Source organism: Anopheles bellator, chromosome 1 (assembly GCF_943735745.2).
Source record: "Anopheles bellator chromosome 1, idAnoBellAS_SP24_06.2, whole genome shotgun sequence".
NCBI lineage: Eukaryota > Metazoa > Arthropoda > Insecta > Diptera > Culicidae > Anopheles > Anopheles bellator.
In genome coordinates, this window is record NC_071285.1 from 55,453,888 (window position 1) to 55,472,627 (window position 18,740).

At 49.9% G+C, this 18,740-nt stretch overlaps 1 protein-coding gene across 1 annotated transcript in view; it reads left to right on the forward strand.

Moving 5' to 3' along the window:
• Positions 1-18,740, forward strand: part of LOC131215899 (semaphorin-2A-like) — a 153,900-nt gene that overhangs the window by 62,692 nt on the left and 72,468 nt on the right. Inside the window, exon 2 of the mRNA XM_058210295.1 lies at positions 3,695-3,782. Coding sequence (XP_058066278.1) covers positions 3,695-3,782 — 88 coding nt within the window. The remainder of the gene's footprint in view (positions 1-3,694; positions 3,783-18,740) is intronic.

Below are 18,740 nucleotides of genomic sequence, written 5' to 3' on the forward strand. Positions count from 1 at the left end.
CCGTGTACTTCCTGCCTGGCCCGGTTTCCGGCTGCTCAGGTGAAGCGGAAGTGGAGACTCGGGAAAGGAAGAGCTTTTCGTATCGGCTCGTTCTCGTTCACCGTCAGCAGTAACTTTGTGTGCCCGCCTCGGCGGCGGCTCGGGCACGTCAATTTTGAGCAACTACCTGTTTATGCTCTCCGAGCACGTCGGTCGTATATTGACTATTTCATCTCACGATGAAAGTGCTGCCCATCGGAAATGCGCCACCCCGGCTCCCGTGCCGTGTTTCCGTTCCATTTCGGTGGGTTTCGGAAAATTGGGAGCCAACAACTTTCGTTCGGCAACCGACCGCCGGGTAGCGACGGCGGTAGCTCCACGTGTCGCCCACCGACGAACGATGGACGGTTGTTTGCTTTGTAAAGCTGCGAGTGGCAGCGGTGTGTGTCTGATACGCGCCAACCGTCAGTTTTCGCAACAATATAACACACTCCAGCAAACCGGAAGTTTGAGGCGAGGCGCCCAGAGCCTAGCCGAACGGCAAAAAGTAGTGGAGCATCCGGCGAAAGTCAATGATATCGCCTGGTCGGGCGCGCCAAGACAGGACGAGGAGCTGCCAAGAATCGTCGATAGTTGTTGGGGGGGCGACGCTTGAGTGTTGGTTATGTGCTCCACCTAATGGATTGGGACGCGATTCTGGGGCGCTGTTTTGCGCAGATCACCGTTATTGGCGGCAGAAAATTGTTTTCCCATAAATAGAAAAGAAACAGACGCTGCTAGATGCCTGTGATCGTCGATGCAGTTTGCTTATGACTTACACTTTGCTTTATTTAGTTCAAATATCAATGAAGCGTTTCTACTTTTATTGATTGTTTTGTAATCATGTTTTCATTTACTTTAAAAAAAAATCTCATAATTTTTCTATTCATAATGTTTCATAAACGCATAGAGCCATCCTTAAATGGGAGCTACTACTGGCCCGTAATTGGTTCTTCCATGAAAGTTATCTTATGCTGGAAACAATAAGGGTGCTCTGGTCACTGCTCCACAAACCATCGTTCGAAAAACAAACACAAAGCCCCTGAATGAGGCCAAACTGGTGCCAAACAATTTAAATGACACAACAACTAAACGGTTGTCACTTAGATGCAGGCAAAAAGGGCAAAAACAAACACAGGCAAACTGTCTCCCACCGTTTTGTTGCACTTCGAATTGACAGTGTTGTCCTCCGCCCGGCGCTTTTGTTGCTGGGGTTGTTGCAGCGAAGATATGATAAAGCCCTGGTCATTTGTGGTGTCCGGAAATATTTCTCCGGACAACCGGACCGTTCGCTGCTGCCAAGTCGAGCAGTGTTCGCCCTCGGAACAGAAACTTTTGATCGCGTCGCAAATCGTCAGCAGCCAGCACGCCGAACCGCGGGGGTTTATCTTGGGAAACGCGCTTCACCGGAGTTGACAACGGGCAGTGGAAGAAAAAAATATCCATCGGCAAAACGGCATCAGAAGATGGCTCAAAGTTTGAAGCAGTGCTCGCCGATGCCACGTTAATAAATGGTCGGTCATTTATCAGGCGGTCGGCGGCTTCATGAACCGAGCTCTCGAGTTTCTGCGCGGCGAGCAATCGAGCAAAGTTGGTGAATTGAGTGAAGGCAAAAAGTGTGCGGAGTCTTCGGGTGGGGCACGTCGAATCAGCTTACGGTGAAGGCAGTGGCCACAAGATAAAAGACCTTAAACTCAAATTACACTTCTCAAAGCCGTTAAGCAAGTGGCGGCGACGGCGGCATCGTGGCTCCTGCCACCGAGGGGAACACCTTCGTCTTCTAAGAAACACCGCACCGACCGCAGAGTGGAGTGAATATTTAATAATGAATCGAATGGATGCGTAAATAAAGGTCGGCGGTTTAGTAGCCATCAGCTTCCCGAGAGGACACGCTCTACATCGTTTATGTGCGGACGCACGAAATAGAAAATCGATTTTTAAAGACGGATTACAAAGTGACGACGATTCCGAGTTCCGGCTACCTGAAACCGACGCCACTTTAAAGTCCCGATGATCAATGTGAGGTGAGATTACAGCTGGTTCTGAGATTTGCCTTCCGCACAGTCCACATTACTCGCTGCGGTGCAACTTGTGCAGCGTTGCAAGCCAACCCTCTTGCTGCTGCTCTCTGACTCCTTCATTTCCATAATCGGATAGAGCGAACGAATCTCCGGGCACAATCCGGACAGTTCCAATGGTCTTACCGTACCCAGCTATCCGGAACCGGATATCGTAACCACACTTTAATCACAGTCTAGACGAGGTATCTCTTCTCTATTGCGAACGCTACATATGCTCGATGCGCTTGGGTTTTTTTCCCTCTCCGAGTCCTTTTCTGGCCCTTGCCGATAGTATCGGGTGGTGTCCAACTTGCGGATAACTTACTTGTTACACAGACCATCCAACCGGCCACCCCCGAACCGGTCAATCACACATGAGGCTCGGATGGCGATACGAGATTCTGTTTCCTGTTTCCGTGCCTAGGCGTTGAGGCAAAACTTTGCTCACCACCATCACCGAATGGGCTGCGCGGGCAGGGTAAACCCGAAGCGTCATCGAAATCGAAATCCAATATAAGACAATTCCCAGATGACGACTTCCCAATCACCCGCAGCACCGCAAGGACACGGAGAACCGGACCCTTCGACTTCGGCCCGAAGCTTGACCGTTGTTCCGTTTGTAACAAGTCGCTGGTGATCCTTAAACAACAAAGAGAACCATCCTCTCCGGCCATCCGCTTGGTCGTGTTGTTGCGTTGCGTTATTAGTACCGTTGGGGTTTCCGTTTATGGGTGTGTGCGAGGGAACGACTTCCCGACCCTACTACTCCACTCCATCGCCACCGAATGGGCAATATCTGGTCGAAAATAGCTGCAATTGCGGCGTTCCCAGGCGAATATGGCTTTTATGTCCTGTCCGGTCCTGGTGGGTAGCGAGATCTGTTTTTGGGGTCATTAGATGACGCCCTAACCATTGTCCCCTCCCGGGAGATAAGACAGTTGGCTCCGATGGCGGAGGAGGATTGCGTCAATAGCGTAATGTGATTTCTTTATGTCTCATTCGCCTACGGAATGGGAAGGATTATTTCGTCCTTCTGCAAGGGAACGGACACCCTTGCCGGGGCGTTAAGTGCAACCAAGGACCTGTGCTGGAGGTTGACAATTGAGCGACTTCTTGCTCAATCATACCGGGCGCCGGGGTGGACTATTTTTCGTAGCTCTGCGGAAGAATCGCTTTCTTTAATGGATTCCTTTATTGAATTTAATGCATACCAAATGAGCCAGCGGACCACGCGGGCAGGAAAATGATAAGAAAGTAGGATCCAGGATAAGAACAACAAAGGGCACAGGAAGGGCGAAGCATGTGCGGCTTCGATGTGGCGGGAGTGAGAGTGCGATGGACACTAATGGATAAACGATGTCTCGCATTCTACGCGCCCGAGTGCGACTCCCGTCGAGTTTATCACCTTCGAACTCTCCAGTAAGATATCAGTGTTGTGCCGTTAATCAATTCATTCAATAATTAATGACCCTAGAAAATAAAGACAGCCCCAAAGAGACTCCCCAGTTTTTTCCCCATTTTTCTTGGGAGAGTCACTTTAATGTATTGAAGTTGCATACAACTTCGACCGTCGTTCGACACCGATTTATGTAATTTTCCGTTTCTATTTATTGCAGATCACGTACGAGAGTTCCAGTGCGGCAAGTTCTACTACCGAACGTTCTACCTAGACGAGGAGCGAGATGCGCTCTACGTTGGCGCAATGTAAGTATCGGGCCAAGGGAAATCCGGGGGTTGGGAAGGTACTTTGAATTCTATTCTCGAAGCGCAAAGCGACAGAAGTTGTCGCCTTTAAATGTTCCAACGTTTACACGCTGGGACGCGCGTTCCATTTCGTGTCGGTGTCCAAATGTGGGTCTTGCTATTTAAATAGAGCATCTCTAGACCGAGCGAGCCGCGTAAAACGAAGAGTCGAACTGTCATTTCTCTGCGCCCTGTCCTGCGCATTATTATCATTTTCTGGCCACCTGCAGAGAACCAGCAAAATGCTGCAAATGAATGCGAGGGACAAAAAAACGGAAATTCAAAATCGATAGCAGCTCCTTGATTCCACTCGAATGCGCCGCACAGTGGCACATCTTAATGTAAATTAGATTTACCATACTTGCGCCACGCTTTTTTTTTTGTTGTCGCCCTTCGCCCCGATGTGCCATAAAAAGTCGTCCAAAGATCAAAGAATGACGACACACAGCTACAAGGCGTACTGCTGCAATGCTTTCGTATCGGTGCTCCCTGTTCCCTAGTTCCTCCAACATTTTCTATGCAGTCGAGCGGAAACGTTGTCCAGGGAAAACTTTTCCTGGCCCCATTTGCGCACCGCACTTGGTCTCGCTTTCTTTATCAATTTTGTCCGGAATGCAGTGATTTCGGGTGCTTCCTGACGGCGGTCGCGAACACTACTAGAATCCCAAAACCGATGCCGCGATGCCGCGATAAAATTAAGAATTCATAAATTGAAAAAGGTTTTCCGTAGCGCGTCATGGTCCCGTTCCCGTTTTTTTTTCTTCTTTCACCTCGTGATTTGAGAAGGCGTGAGCTGCGTGCGTGACCTAGACGCTAAGTTGCTACATTTAGCGACAGAACTTGGTGTTTTTATGGCGGGCATAGTGGCCGTAAACATGGACGCAACATTGGCTCCATTCGCAAAGGGACATTGGGCCGAAATAATGCAAAATTTACCAGACGATTTCCCAAAGAAGAACCTTTTTTTTGTAGAATAAAATGAAACTCTGCGGAAGACGTTCGCCCTAGTCATTTTCACGGAAAACAAGCCGGCGAGCCCCGGCGAGCCCCGGCGGGGTAGCAGTGAAAATTACATTTCCTTCGCCACGTACAGCAAAACCCGACGCGGGCGGGCAGATCGTGCCCGTGTGCCCGCCATCATAATCAAATCTGTTAATTTTCAACTATTCGCACTGAATCAACTCATTATTCATCTACGGTTTTGATATTCTGGGCGCGAATCGTGGCGGGCGCGCCCTCGGGCAACCGTCTTTCTCCGTTCGAAACGAAAGAAGTGGTCTTCCAACACTTTAAATCCGTTTCGTTCACGTCTTTGACACGTTTCCGTCCGGCGGCGACGGTGGCGGTGACGGTAGCGTTGACTATCTGTGTCTTTCCACCCGATTGGAGGAGGAAAAAACATCTCACCCACAGCTTTTAAGTGCCGTCTGTGTTGGTCGGAAACTTTGTTACAGCTCGTCGTCGTCGTTGCCGTTCCGAAGAAGTGCACAGTAACTGAGTCGTGTTTCGCACGGGAAACGCATCCCTTAACCGGGAAAAGACTGCACTGGCTGGCTGGCAGAAAGGCACAACGTTGGTGGAGGAAATTTTTGCTTTTCTTGGGAAAACTTGCGCCCTGCGCGAGACGGCGAGACGGCAGATTCTTCGGAGGCGATTAAAAATCTACGAAAAGACTCATTAACAATTTTATTCAACCATAATTATATATTGCCCGATGAATTATTCGGGCCGGACCGAGCAGGAAAGGGTTTTCCATGGTTTTCCAACCCGTCGCCCGGTTGCGAGACGGCGGTCGACATGGTTGGTCCTCGAGCCACACCGCGAGATACACGTCCAATTGAAATCTGGAGTCGCAGTTCTCTCATGTCACGTAAATTTACCATAAGGACCTCACGCGACGGGCGACAAGAAGCTCCGTCTTCTACAGCTTTCGTTTGCATTGAAAAAAAAACTAAGACGCAACCCAACCTCATTCCGTCATAACTTTCTCGGGCGAGTCCAGCCGGGCTCGCCGACGAAATGCAATTTTCTTGAAAACAAACTTTTCCCTCGGACGTGAATTTTTCATTAGGACATTTCGGGAGGCGGGCTCAAAGATTTGCAGCCCGGCGCCGCTTTCGCTAGTGATTGAGAAAATCTGACTGGGAAAGCGTTTTGCTGACAGTTTTTGAGACCCCGCCCCCCCCCCACTCACAGGCCGGCGAGCAAGTGTCGGAATAGTGTCATCTGTGTGTCATCCATTATTTACACAGCATTTTTGTTTCTTGGCTCCGCGTGGGAGCGTGGATAAAGTTTTGTAATCGCACACCCCGGGATGGCAGACACGACGTTAGTCGTTAAACTGCAGCGCAGCGTTGCATAAATCATTACCGAATGTGATGAGCGCCCTGTCTGTGACAGTTTAGTTCACCTGCCGGAGCAGCTTCAGGTTCAGATGTTGGCCCGCTTTTCCCGGCGAACAGTAATTTCGGTGATCCGTTCGAGAAGTTTCGCGACCACCGAACCCGAAGACGTGCCTCTGGCGTGTGTATGTGTCTGGCGGCTATGGATTGTTGAAATTCCGGTTGCGTGCGTCTTTTTTCCCTTTGAAGTCGACGTTACTGGAGCCGCACCACTCGGGAAGGGATAGGACCGCCATGGAAACCATCCTCCCCACTCGGTGGCCTAATTGAATTTATTTTTAATTACACCATCGCACGTACTGCGGCCCCGTACACGGTGGCGCACGTGTAGGGACAGCCGGCCCCTTGCCGCTTTATGGGAGGCCTTCCCTACCGTAATCCTGTTGATGTTGATTTTGTGAACATTTTATCACGCCAACGCCATACGCCGCCCGGTTCGTGACTACAACCGACTCGGACGCGCGTCCTGGCCTGGTCGTCAGCCAGAGTGTTGCTGACGGGACGGACTGCTTGGCCGCTGCCGGAGTAGTAATTGAACTGCAAACAGAATGCACTCCGTGCCGGGTTGCGTGTGTGTCGCGCTTGGAAAATGCACTCCGGTCCTTCGGCCTCGGAGATCACTATCCACACGCCGGATGGTTCCGGAAATAATTGCGAAACTTCCTGCCGATCGGCTATTGCGCCAAGCCCGGGGTACTTTTTCTGGCGGCGGCACAAATTCTGCTTCTGGCGGCAAAAATTTCCTCGGGGCGCGGAGCGGGGATAAAGTTTTCCGGCGGCCCCCGACGGCGAATCGGCGACAAAATCGTACATTTCCTCGACGACACAAACACACGCAGGCACGCGTGGCGGCAGCAACAATTAGTGTGTTGTTTCTGGTGGCCCCGGTCGGTTGGCTTGGTCCGGGTGCGCGTATCAAGATAGCTACACGGTTGTGGATTAATTGGGCCCAACATGCGCTAATGAGCGCCAATCTCGCCACAAACGCTGAGCACCGGGGAAACCCTGGGCACGCCACCCGAGGCCATCGGTCGTGACGGTTTGATAAATGACTTAGTTTTATCGAAGTTGCACGTTACACTGTGTTGTGCTAATACTCTGGCTAACTGGTCGCCTAGGGCTCCTCGTAGGCCTCGGTGACTTATGGGGCGTTGCGCCTCTATCTTGACGATGCTCGGAAAGCATAAATTGTACTGAAATTATGTTATTAAGCGCATTCGACACAAAACGCTTTGAGGGATTTCTTGGAATAAATTAAAAATTTACACGACAGTTAACGAAAGCGATTTATGGCAACTGGTTCCTTGAAGGACTTTCCGATTCATGTGTTAAAATCCTGATCTCTAGTACGCCAAACAGCATATCGAAGCAATTGAACAGTGGCCGTTACTTTTCTCTACGTTTACGTCAAACTTTGAGCTTGAAACTGTTACTTTACGTTAGGTTTATAGTTTCACGTCGGCAAAAACCCCTTCAGGTTGGACGACCAGGTCCGACTTGTTTACGGCGGAATCCTTACTGTTTATGCTTGAACGGAGCTCCCCGATGACATGTTCCGGATTCTTGGTGAACCAGACGGGCCACCGGTATAAACTTATCCGGAAGACTTGCTGGTACCTCCAAGTCCACGGTTTTCCGTAAGAGTTGTCTTAGTAAATGAGGAACCCACGTCTTCTGGGACGCCGCTTTTTATTTCACTCGCCATTTTACGGGCGAGACTTGCGACCATAATCGTGTCTCATGCTGGAGTGCATTTATGCAAAACCCCTGTCGCAACCCCGTTGGTGGAAGGACGAAACAGCTTTTCCTGTGGCGGAAGTTTACGCGCTCGCCGTGTGTGTTACTTCCGCTGCAGTAATTTCCGGCGGCTCCCCGACGAGCGGGGATGGCAAAAGCTTTGGCGTCTCATTTGTAAAATATGGTGATTTAAATTTATAGTACACTCACGAATGACGGAGGAACCATGTCACGACGCGTTTCTTGTGTCTGTCTTTCTCTCCGGGTGATCGGGAGACGCTTTCCGACAGATTGTTTCATGCTTCTTGGCCACTTTTTATTACTTGATGGCGCCAGTACGCGTCCAACAACCAACACACGCTTTATGAGCGGTCGTAACTCGGGACGGATTCTTCGACGGGCTCGTCGGGTATGTTTTTGCGGAGAAAGCGCACCACCATTCAAAAGTCTCTTTTGGGGGGATGCCGAGAGTGTCGTCCTCGGCGCAAATGGGTGGCCTTAAAAACAAACGCAAGAAGCACATTACGATGTGATAATCTGGGAGCCGAATAAAACTCGGATCGTTTTTGATTGTTTTATACGACGCGAGTGGGCTGCGCGATGATGATGTGCGTTCGGCATGTAAAACACAGACTTCTCCGAGACTTCCCCGTTTATGGGCTGCGTGCCCGATTCTCCACCGAAGCTGGCGGGCCATAAAAGACAGGGTCTGTATTCTGATCTATGATACGCTTTGCAACGTAAACAGCACATCGGCTAAATGATTTGAAAAAATCTGTTACTTTCGAGCGGAACAATAAAAGAACCTGTTCGCTCGCAGGAGTTTTTGTGGTCTTGGTTTGGCTCGATCTTTGGACGTGGTTCAATTCTTATAGTTCGGAACCAAAAACGGAACAGATTCTGAGTTTATTTGATCTTTCATCGGTCTTCACTGTTGATTTTGTGAAAGTTTACGAGATGTTCGAACTTGCTTCGGTTATCGAATTCTAGGTTTCCATTAAGCGCGTCAAAAGGATTTGCATCTAAAGTACGTTTTTCCTCCCCATTTTTATTCGTTTTTCCGCCCGGCACTCGGTTATTATCTTCCACGGGAGATCGTTCGGAAAATAATTAAAATTACCTTCGTTAATTCCAAGTCCCGGGCAAAGCCTTAGTCTCGGGTAAAAGGGCATCCTGTTCCTGTCTGCGCGCAAAATGTGAAGGGATAAATAAATACAGGCCCCGAGGAGTGAAACAACCCTTGCCGGGATTACGGGAAACCCACCGGGCCGGGCGGAATCAAGTTTCGGGTTTCTCCCATTCATCAGGACGGAAGTAGGCTCTGTGTGTAGTTGGTGTCTCGGTTCGTTTGAGGGTCTAGTTAGATTGGAAATTTTCGAAAATATCTCCACGGAACCGACACACCCTATTACCGTGGAACCGTGAGCCGTGGTGGTGGCTTTGTGGATGCTGCGTGGCCCGGTCCGGTACGGTGAAACAACGGCAAACTTTGCCACCGTATCCAGTTTCGCAGGTGGGAGCTTTGCGGGAGATTTTGTTACCAATTAGAAGTTACGCTCCGTCGGTGGCTGCGCGAAAATAAAACATATCGATCTTTGGGGCCGTGCATGTGTGGCTTCCAATTTAAAGACGGCGACGGTCGGTGGCACCGAGTTGCACCGCTCACAGATCATAACAATTCATTAGATTTCCGTTTTGCGATCGATAATGGGGCTCTCTCCCTCCTTTGAAGTGCATGAAGTACGGCTGTGTCCGGTCCGACGGCCGGCCATACAAAATCACCCTTTTAATCAACATATTGTTCAGTCGGGCGTGGCAATAACACAACATTCTACGAGGTTAACCCTTGATCCTTTTTGTGGCGGCCGTTCAATCGTTTCCGTTGGGCTCCCCCCTGGAGGAAAAAAGGGTTGCTCCAGGGCTTTTCCCGTCAAACGCACCGGTAAACCGGAGAAGAAGGAATCGATTTGATAACAAAACGCCGCACGTAAACCATTTTCCGGTGAGCAGGAAAATGGGCGGTATAAAATATGAACCCCCAACGGCCGCAGGAAAAAGCTGCTGCCAGGCAGCAACAACTGGCAAGGCTGTGTGTCACCTAGTTAATGGTGGCTCCCCGAGGTGGATGTACGCGCACGAAATAAGGTGATAACGGAACGGCCTGGGAAAGGATGGCTCGAATTTTCCTCGCGCAATGCTTGGCTGCCTCGGGCGTGAATGCGTACGGGGTCGGTATCGGATACCGGAAAGGGTTTCACGGTGCGATGAATTAAAACTCCGCTTCGGTGGCTAAGAAGAAGTCCCTTTGGAGTTGGTGAATCCTTCGAAGATGGATCCTCGCGTCGGTTGGCACGCCGTTGATAAAGGCACAGGACCAAGGCGAGCCGACGCCGGAGCGGGCTGTAAATTTCATGTCGTTACCATAAACCATCGGCGTCCAGGACCGTACACTCTCAGATTAAACGCGTAAGGGAAGGATAACTCAGGACGGAGTGTACAAAAGTAAATTTGTGGAACATTCCATGTGAAAACGATCACCCCTTGTTGAAGTTTTGAAGTGGAAATCGAACGCACATCATCAAACCGAACGGTGACGTCGTAGCAGATCCGTGGCGCAGGACATGCGTGTGAAAACGGACACACCACGTGTGACGGCACTCGATTCTGCCCGGGACCGTTTAACGGTTTCCCATTTCAGTGTTGGGCAGTGTGTAAATATTGCAAGCAAATTTCCCTTAATCTTCTTACTGCTCAAACCTGTGAAGCAAACGCTGCACTAATGAATACAAATCGCTTTCCCGCGTCCGTCTGCCCTCTCAGCCTGTGGCAGGCCGTCGGTGGGGCCCTATCGTCTTAAAGGATGGTGGACCATTTGTGGATCGGTTTTTCCGGTTTTCTTTCCATACTCGAACGGCACCTCTTCCGGGGCTACACACTGTAAGAAATGGAAGGACATTTAAACGTTTGAACGACAGGTACAGATCGTGGCGCTCGGCGCACCTGCTCTCGCCTCCGGTGGCCGCTCCGGAAATGAACGTTTGTTTTACTGCAGACAATGTTGATTTTCCTTTCTGCCAAAGCGGAGGACGCTATCTTCGGAACGTCGCGCTAGACGTCGGTTGCCAAACCGGATGCCAGTTGCCAGTTCGCCGGCATTCTCCTTACGACGACGACGACGACGACGGCCAGAGAGATGTGGTTTCGGGTGGTACAAAAACGGTATTTAATGAAAATCTATTCACTTTCTCCAGGGCGACATTGTTGCCAGCCAGGAGATTTCGCTTGCTTTCGGTGGGCCCCCAATCACAATGATGCCCGTCCCGCGCTGGGCCATTATTAAAGTCGACTGTTTCCTGTCTCCAAAGCACACCAGTCGGAAATCGGTTGGCCACGCGTGTGTTACAGAACGGGATCGTTAATTACTTCCTGACAGACTTCCTTAACAAAACTAAAAATAAAATCTTAATCCTCGTGAAGCTGTGATTATTTCTTTCTGATGATTTTGATTGCCAAAGTAGTAAATCCTGAGGCCCGAATGTGTTGGCTCTTATTGTGTCACAAAAAGCAACAGCATCCAAAAAAACGAAGCAGTTATCGCTGCCCGCTGCCACGTCACCTTAATGCTGTTTGACAGCCTAAGGGCTCGATAAGGATCTCCGAAAAACGCCCTGTTCGGGGAAGGGTGCCAAAAAGAGAGTGCCGTCGCCTCGGAGCGAGATAGTTCCTGCCGGATGTGAGAATCAAATCGCATTTGGCAATAATCACTGGCCGTTTGCTGGCCCCGAAACCCCGAAAATCCAAAACAATGTGCACAGCAACAGACGAGCGCAAAGCGAGACACGAAAAAAGCCGTCACCCGGAGCGGGGCGGGCGACAAAGAGTCCTTAAACGGATTAAATGATCTCGGGAAGGGCGATTGTAGTAAAGCACAGGATTTACACAGGACTCGTCGTCTGTCGCCGCCGTCGTCGTCCCCGGGTCTGTTATCAATGGCACTCAATCTTTTCCTCGACTTCAACGGGAAGATATCAGTCGGCTTCAGATGCGCCTGATGGTTTTATTTGGCTGCTAACGATTTCGGACATTGTGCTCGCGTAATTGCGTTAGGGCGTGTTGGGAGCGTTGTTTCGTTTCGGGCCAGGCCGGGCCGAAGTCTGCTGTTGTTAGGTGGGTTTTTCGTTTTGTGTTCGCTCTTTTTAAAACTGGTTTCATCATTTAGCGCCCTCCCTGTCAAAGGTCCCGGGGCCCGGGGATTCGTCCCGATTCGTTGAGAGGTTTTTGCTGGGCACGGAACTGGAATCATTTGCTTTAGGTCCTCCGTCCTGAAGTGAAAGGAGGGAGTCTGACCAGGAAGTCGAAGCCCAAAGATTGAGCCCCGAGCTTCGTGATCGATGGACCGGGCTTCGCTAATTCGATTTATGCTAATTTGATGATTTTCAATATTCTTCTTTTGAGGCCCGGGCAACCGGGGCACGAGGCAGCAGTGGTAAGGCCGCATCCGGTCACGCCAGCTGCCATGTCGCTCATAATTGAGAGTAGATTTTATCAATTCCATCTTCACACATCGTCACTTTCGAGTCCCTTTCGAAAAGTTTGGTCCATTTGTTCGCATTTCTCTATTCACCGTGTGTCCCCTATTCAGGTCCCGCACCGGCTCGGTGAATTGAATAGGGAAATAGTTGGCCGACAGGAAAAGTAAGTGATGGAGTATTTCCGCATGGCTGACTTTTGAGGCGCGTCTTCAAATGCTGACTGTGCCGTGTTACTCCATTAGTAGCGATGATCGGAACAGTAACAATAGCAGAGCGCACGAGCGCCCGGGACCTAACGCGTCGGATACTAGTACCCTAACGATCATGTTATCGATCGAAGGATGTCGCTTTATGATGCAAATACAACCTTCTCAGCAAATAATGTCCTGCCTGTTAATCTAGTTCCCGAGTGAACCTTGGGCTGTTCTTGGGTCCTTGCAGCATGTGCGGGACTCTAGCGAACCGCCGATCTCGCTGGCCAGCTTCTTCAGCTCCGCTGGCTGGCATTGTTTAATTCCGGTCTCAAGTGTGTCCGGGCGACGAAGTAATTAAAACTTTCCGATGCCGCCGCTGCTGTTGCTGCCCTTGTGCTGTGTGTTTGTATGATTTTGTATCGTAAAGTACGCTTTCGGGGTGTAAATATGGGAACCGGTGGAATGAGGTGTAGCCTGGAACCTGGAAATTGCTAAATAGCTAAAGTTGAGCCATAAATCCTGTTCCACGTACCCATAAAGTCAGGTTGCGCGGGACAGAACCTTGGAATGAATCCCTCGCTACTGTACTGTAGAGACCCGCAAGTGGTCGACGGTACCGTGACTCGGAAAACACTCGGGCTGACCTTTTCTCTGAGAGGCTCTTCTGGCCATTCCGCCGGCCCCAGTCGCCCCCTTCAGAGGGCCCCCTCTTATCCCGTGTGGCCAGTGAAGAGGATTCAATTAAAATTTGCTTCAAATTGGATTATACACGTCAAAACAATAAATAAATTGTGTCCGCCGTGATCGGTGGAAACCATTGGAACTCCGGTCGTCGTCGTGGTCTGGGACCGAAGACCGGAAGGAAGCGGCCCAGGGAGGTGTCTCGAGTGCGCCCCGTTCCATTTTGCTTTGGCTTATGATGGAATTAGCGACCCACTACGGGGTTTTCAGGGTGAAGGTAAAGGTGTAAGGCCCCTTTTCTTGAGCGCTGAGAACGCATTGCCAAGGGCAGCAGCTGTACGTTTCAAATTAAGATCGGCTTCCATTGCGCTGTAATTTCTGTGATTGTCACGACCCCATAAAGTGTGTGTGCGTGAGAGAGAGTGTTTGTTCTTTGGGAAACCCGAAGGGTCAGTGCCAGGAAGGCAGGCCCAATTAGGACCCTGGTTTGCAACGGCTGCAGGGATCGGACATTTTACGATTCTTGAAAACTCAATTACGCAGAAAAACGATTACATTTTCTTCTGTCGCTGGCCGTGAGTTCGGTCTAATATAGGGTCACCGTTTTTTCTTTGTTTTGCCTTCAAATTTACCCAAATAATTGTTGAAGCTATTTATTCAATTCAATTATTTCTTTCGTCGTTTTTGCAACGATGGTTTTAATGTTCACATTTGATTGTTTCCCAAATCAATTCTACGGTAAAAAGATTTAAAGCCCTTTTTCTCCGGGACGTGCCTAACGTACGAAGTTAGTCAACTTTTCTTTCCTAAATGCGGAGCCTGCAACCGCTACGTTACGCTTCACTTCCTGATTGCGTATTTGATTTATTTATGTATTACCAAATCTTCAGGGTCGCATTTATCTGCTTCCATTTCTCGCCCTTTGCATCACCGAGCCGGCAACCGGCATCCGCATCCTTCCCGGGGGTCAATTCCCTGGTGCATGATACATTTTTTCCAGCATCTAAACATAAAAGCGTCGGGCGGTGCGTGCGTTTTATGACACAAACACCCATTCGGTTGTTCACTTTTCCACTCGGGTGTTGGGCAAAAGTAAAAAGAACGAAACCGAATCCCTTAGGTGTGGGCCAAAATGTCTGCAACAAATAGAAACGTCATTGAATTGTTAGTCAATTGGATTATTCATCTGTTTTGTCCCTCTGTTTTGCCGCTTCTCGAGCAAACAAATGTTTTGAATTTTCACTTACGCAAACCGTGAGAATTAAATATTGACCAGCCGGGGGGTGAGGGTCCAACACATGTCCTCCGGGAGTCCGGCTCCGGCAGTTGTTGTCCGCGCTGCCGGGGTTCCCCACAGATCTCGCGCAATAAATTTAAATACAAGCTGTCCGTTTTGACAGTTCGGCCAGCCGGCCGGCCAAGAGTGCAAAAGTAATGAGCGCGCCCCCGGTTCTCGACAGTGTCTCATTTAGGAGAGCGCAGCATTTACTTAGTGGCGCCACACTGCGGTACACCGCCGCCACCGCCACCACCACAGCCATTCGACTTGGACTAATTTGTCTTAACGAATCAGTACCCACTTGGCTCGCTGATCCATTTCGGAATGAAAAGTTTCCGGCCATTTTTGCCCTACTTCACGGATACCGTTCGTGCTGCAGTTCGTTCTTATCTGGTGCTTGGTCTTCGTCCCACTTCCCGAAAGGTGAAGATGACGTCCGGAAGACAAATGGAGTTTTATGTGGCAAAGCAAAAGAAAACCCTGGGAACGTTATCATCACAGAAAAAAGCGCACCGGAAATCCCTCAAGGAGGGGACGAAAAATTTTAATTGAAATTTATGACAAATTCTTCCACCAACACGCCACCCGCGAGAGGTCGTCCACCGTTTCTTGGTTCCGAGTGTTGTGTATTTTTTTTCGGGCACTACTCCCAATGGGCGGTTCTCGCGTAAATTGGATAAAAGCAGTCAAACTGAAGAGGATATTCATGTCCTGTCGCGTTCTGGGAGCCGACCACAAAAAAACGCCTGCCCCCGATGTTGTTAAATATGAACGACGGCTTCTGATCCCGCCTAGTGGCCACTAGATGTGGGGTCACACGGTGCGAAAGACGCGAAAGGTCTGCCAGGTGGGCGATACATTTTCGGTCACATTTCACTTTTAAAGGACATTTCGCGGACACGGGACGGTCGCCCATTAGCTTGCCGATGGAAGGGCTGCAAATTTATTTTAATTTGTTAATCCTGTGTTGTCCAGGAGCGCAGGTGTTGTAACAGCAATTGCCTCTTCTTTGTCGGCTAATGCTCGCTCTCAATCATTAATTGGAAAGATAAGTTGGGGTTCGGAGCTGCTGGATTCTCACTGTTTTTTGGGGCAAAATACTAAAGCAAACCATGACACCCCATCCTTGAAGGAAGGATAATACAAAGCGGCTCTAAAAATAGGATCTCGGATGCTCGTGGAAATGGCTCGCTCGACGAGAGATGTGGAAATACGCTGGGGAATCGTTTCAATTTTCTTCACTTCCGTGTTTGTGGCCGGTGAGTTGGAATAAAATACGGGAAACAAATAGGTCGAGCTGAATAAAATATCAACTAACGACTAGCGTGCCGTGGTGTGCGATCATCACACCGGACGGCGGTCCGGTTCCGGGTTTTCCACCAGAAGTAAAGCGCCGGACCGGACCGCACAGTAGTTGGCAGCATATTTTGTCAGGTTAAACATCGATTTAGCGTAACACGTAACACGTACGAAGCTTCTGCACCGGTGAACGGCGGCGCACCAGAGACACGACCTAACGAGATGGTGTGTCTGCCTGGCACGGTGGGCGGTTATTTGCTCACCGAAGCGAACCATGAAAAATTAACCTTCGTTGTGGGCAATCTTCTTGGGTTCCATCCGAGGGATGCGAGTACCAACCGGGCGCAGGGCCAGGCCGTGCACGGTACCGAGCGTGATACACTCCCGGGCAGAAAAAAGGGTTCCTGTGGACAGTCCGGCAGCGGGTGGAGCGAAAGAAAAAATAAATGGCAGTCTCATCCGAGGGCCTACACTGCGGGGTCCCCCACGAGTGCCCCACCACCCACCGGCGTGTCTGAAGGGATACCGAAATATATGACCCCTTGGAGATTCATAAACGCAATTATTTGCGCTTCCACACTCACCTGTCTCTCGGCAGCTGTTGAATACGGTCGAAGGGCCGTTAAAACAAGCTCCTCTCGGACGGGCGAGTATTTGCCCACCCACACACACACGCGCATACATGGAGGAGGTTTCGGATTAAGACCCCCCGCAAAGCGGGATGGAATATTCACCCTCGGCTGCGGTTGAGTGAGGCCAAAGGTGAGCGCCTAATAAGACATGCTTCAAATAAATAGCCAGGGATACTAGTCGGGGCCACTGCTGGGAACCGCACCGCGACGCCATCACCCGGGCTACGCTTTCGAGAGGAATCCTTTTACTTCCGAGGCGATCATTGGAGCGCCGCTCAGCCTGTCAGCCTGTCCGGATGTCGGGCTCTGTCGGACGCCGCAGGCGCTCTGTCAATTTCCCAACTGCCATCGTTTAATTGTGGTGGTACACTCTCCTCTCCTCGCTCTCTCTCTCTCTCTCTCTCTCTTAACCGGGTCGCCCTCCGACACTAACCTCAAATAATCGTTAATCAATTAGTTTGCCTCCCATCTTATGGTGGGACAAAATCTTAAGACCAGAACGGCCTCTCTGGCACTACGTCGAGTGTCCGTAATCGAGTTTACTCTTCCATTAGCTCGCTCCAGGAACGTCACTTTTGAAACCTTCTTCAACCCGGTAGTAAAGTGCCCGAACGCAGCCCGGGACAGGATGCGCATCGAGCACACACGCGCGCACACGCGATGTAATAAATAACCCTAGTGGCCTCCCTGGAGCCGGTGTTTGGATCGAAGAATCTCAAGAACAATCGGGAAGAAGTTTATCCCCCTTTTTGTTCCGGCTTAGTGCCGGAAGTATCGCATAGAATGGATCACAACGGGTCCCTTGAATCGGTCGTTAGAAAATGAAAGTCCAACAGCCCCCGAAATAGGGGGGGCGATCTTTCTATAGTAAACAAATAATTTATTATCCTTTTCTCCTTTCGTGTTTGCATTTCCGGGGTGTCGTGGTGCGTGCGCCCGTTGTTTTTCCGATTGTCATTTTTATCATTCCCCACCATCCGTAAGGGCGGGCAGATGGTTTTTCGTGGACGAAAACTGGAAAAGATTTCGGTGATAAAACCCTCGGCGCAACATAACATTTGTCAATTTTGCGAACATAAAAGTCACATTTTATGTGCCGCCCACCGGGTAAATTTAGTAATTTTTGCTGTCAAACAGAGCGAAGATAGATTGCTGATGGAAGAAAGAAAAAAACAATGGGTAGCATTTTGATGTATTGTAATTTTTAAATTAGGTTTTTGTGTTCGAGCAATCCTTTTTTATGTCACGGATCGGATGTCGGGAAATCGGTTCCGGATAGTTTTCCGCCCGAACAGCTTCGGATTGTGAACAGAACAGCCAGCTTTGTCCCGGGTCGCTGCGTCAACACTGGGATTAGCGGCAGTCGGATACGTCCAAACAACGAGCGCAACGAACACAACACGCTGCTGCAGCAATGTTCATCTAGGAAGCCAATCGGTTTTCCGGTTCGGCACCTTGCTTGGGGCGGGCCGGGATCACCGTGCATGCGTGTGCAATCAACAGCCGGCGTTGGTGGCACCAACATTCAATAATCGCCCGAAACCACCTTAATCAAACCATAAAATTATAATTGCGCTATTGAGTTTCGCTGTCGATTGCCACCAACGACACCCTAATTGGCGCACTGGAAAAGTGCATATTGTGTTGGCCCGTCGGCAGGAAGTGCCGCGTTATGGTGGCATAAATATCGCATCCTTCCTGTAAGCGACAGAAAGCCTTACTGCGAGGGAGACCCCCACCGTGGATCCTTACGCTTTACGCAACCATAAATTGCTTAACAGCACCACTCGGTCCGGGAGTCCACTGGAGGCGACAGCGAACGGAGAACGCGCGGGTTAATTATTAAGAAGGATTATTTATTCATCGATTTGCGATTGTTGTTTGTGCGCTGCCTTCCAATGAAGAACCAACAAGGATCTTCCACGGGTTCACCGGCCACCGGCTGACTGCCGAGAGTTCGCACCGTGGGACTAATTTTTCCTCAAACTATAGATGCGTTCTAAGAATCTGTCTACGATTAACTGCTATGAGGCTTTTTCTTAAATGTTTGAACCAAGAAAAAAACTGTCCGCCAAATGCAATCCACCGATCGTCATTTGCATTCGACGCCCTCGGAGCGCATCGGAGTGCAGTGGGGTGCCAGGGTTTGTAATTTGATTAAAT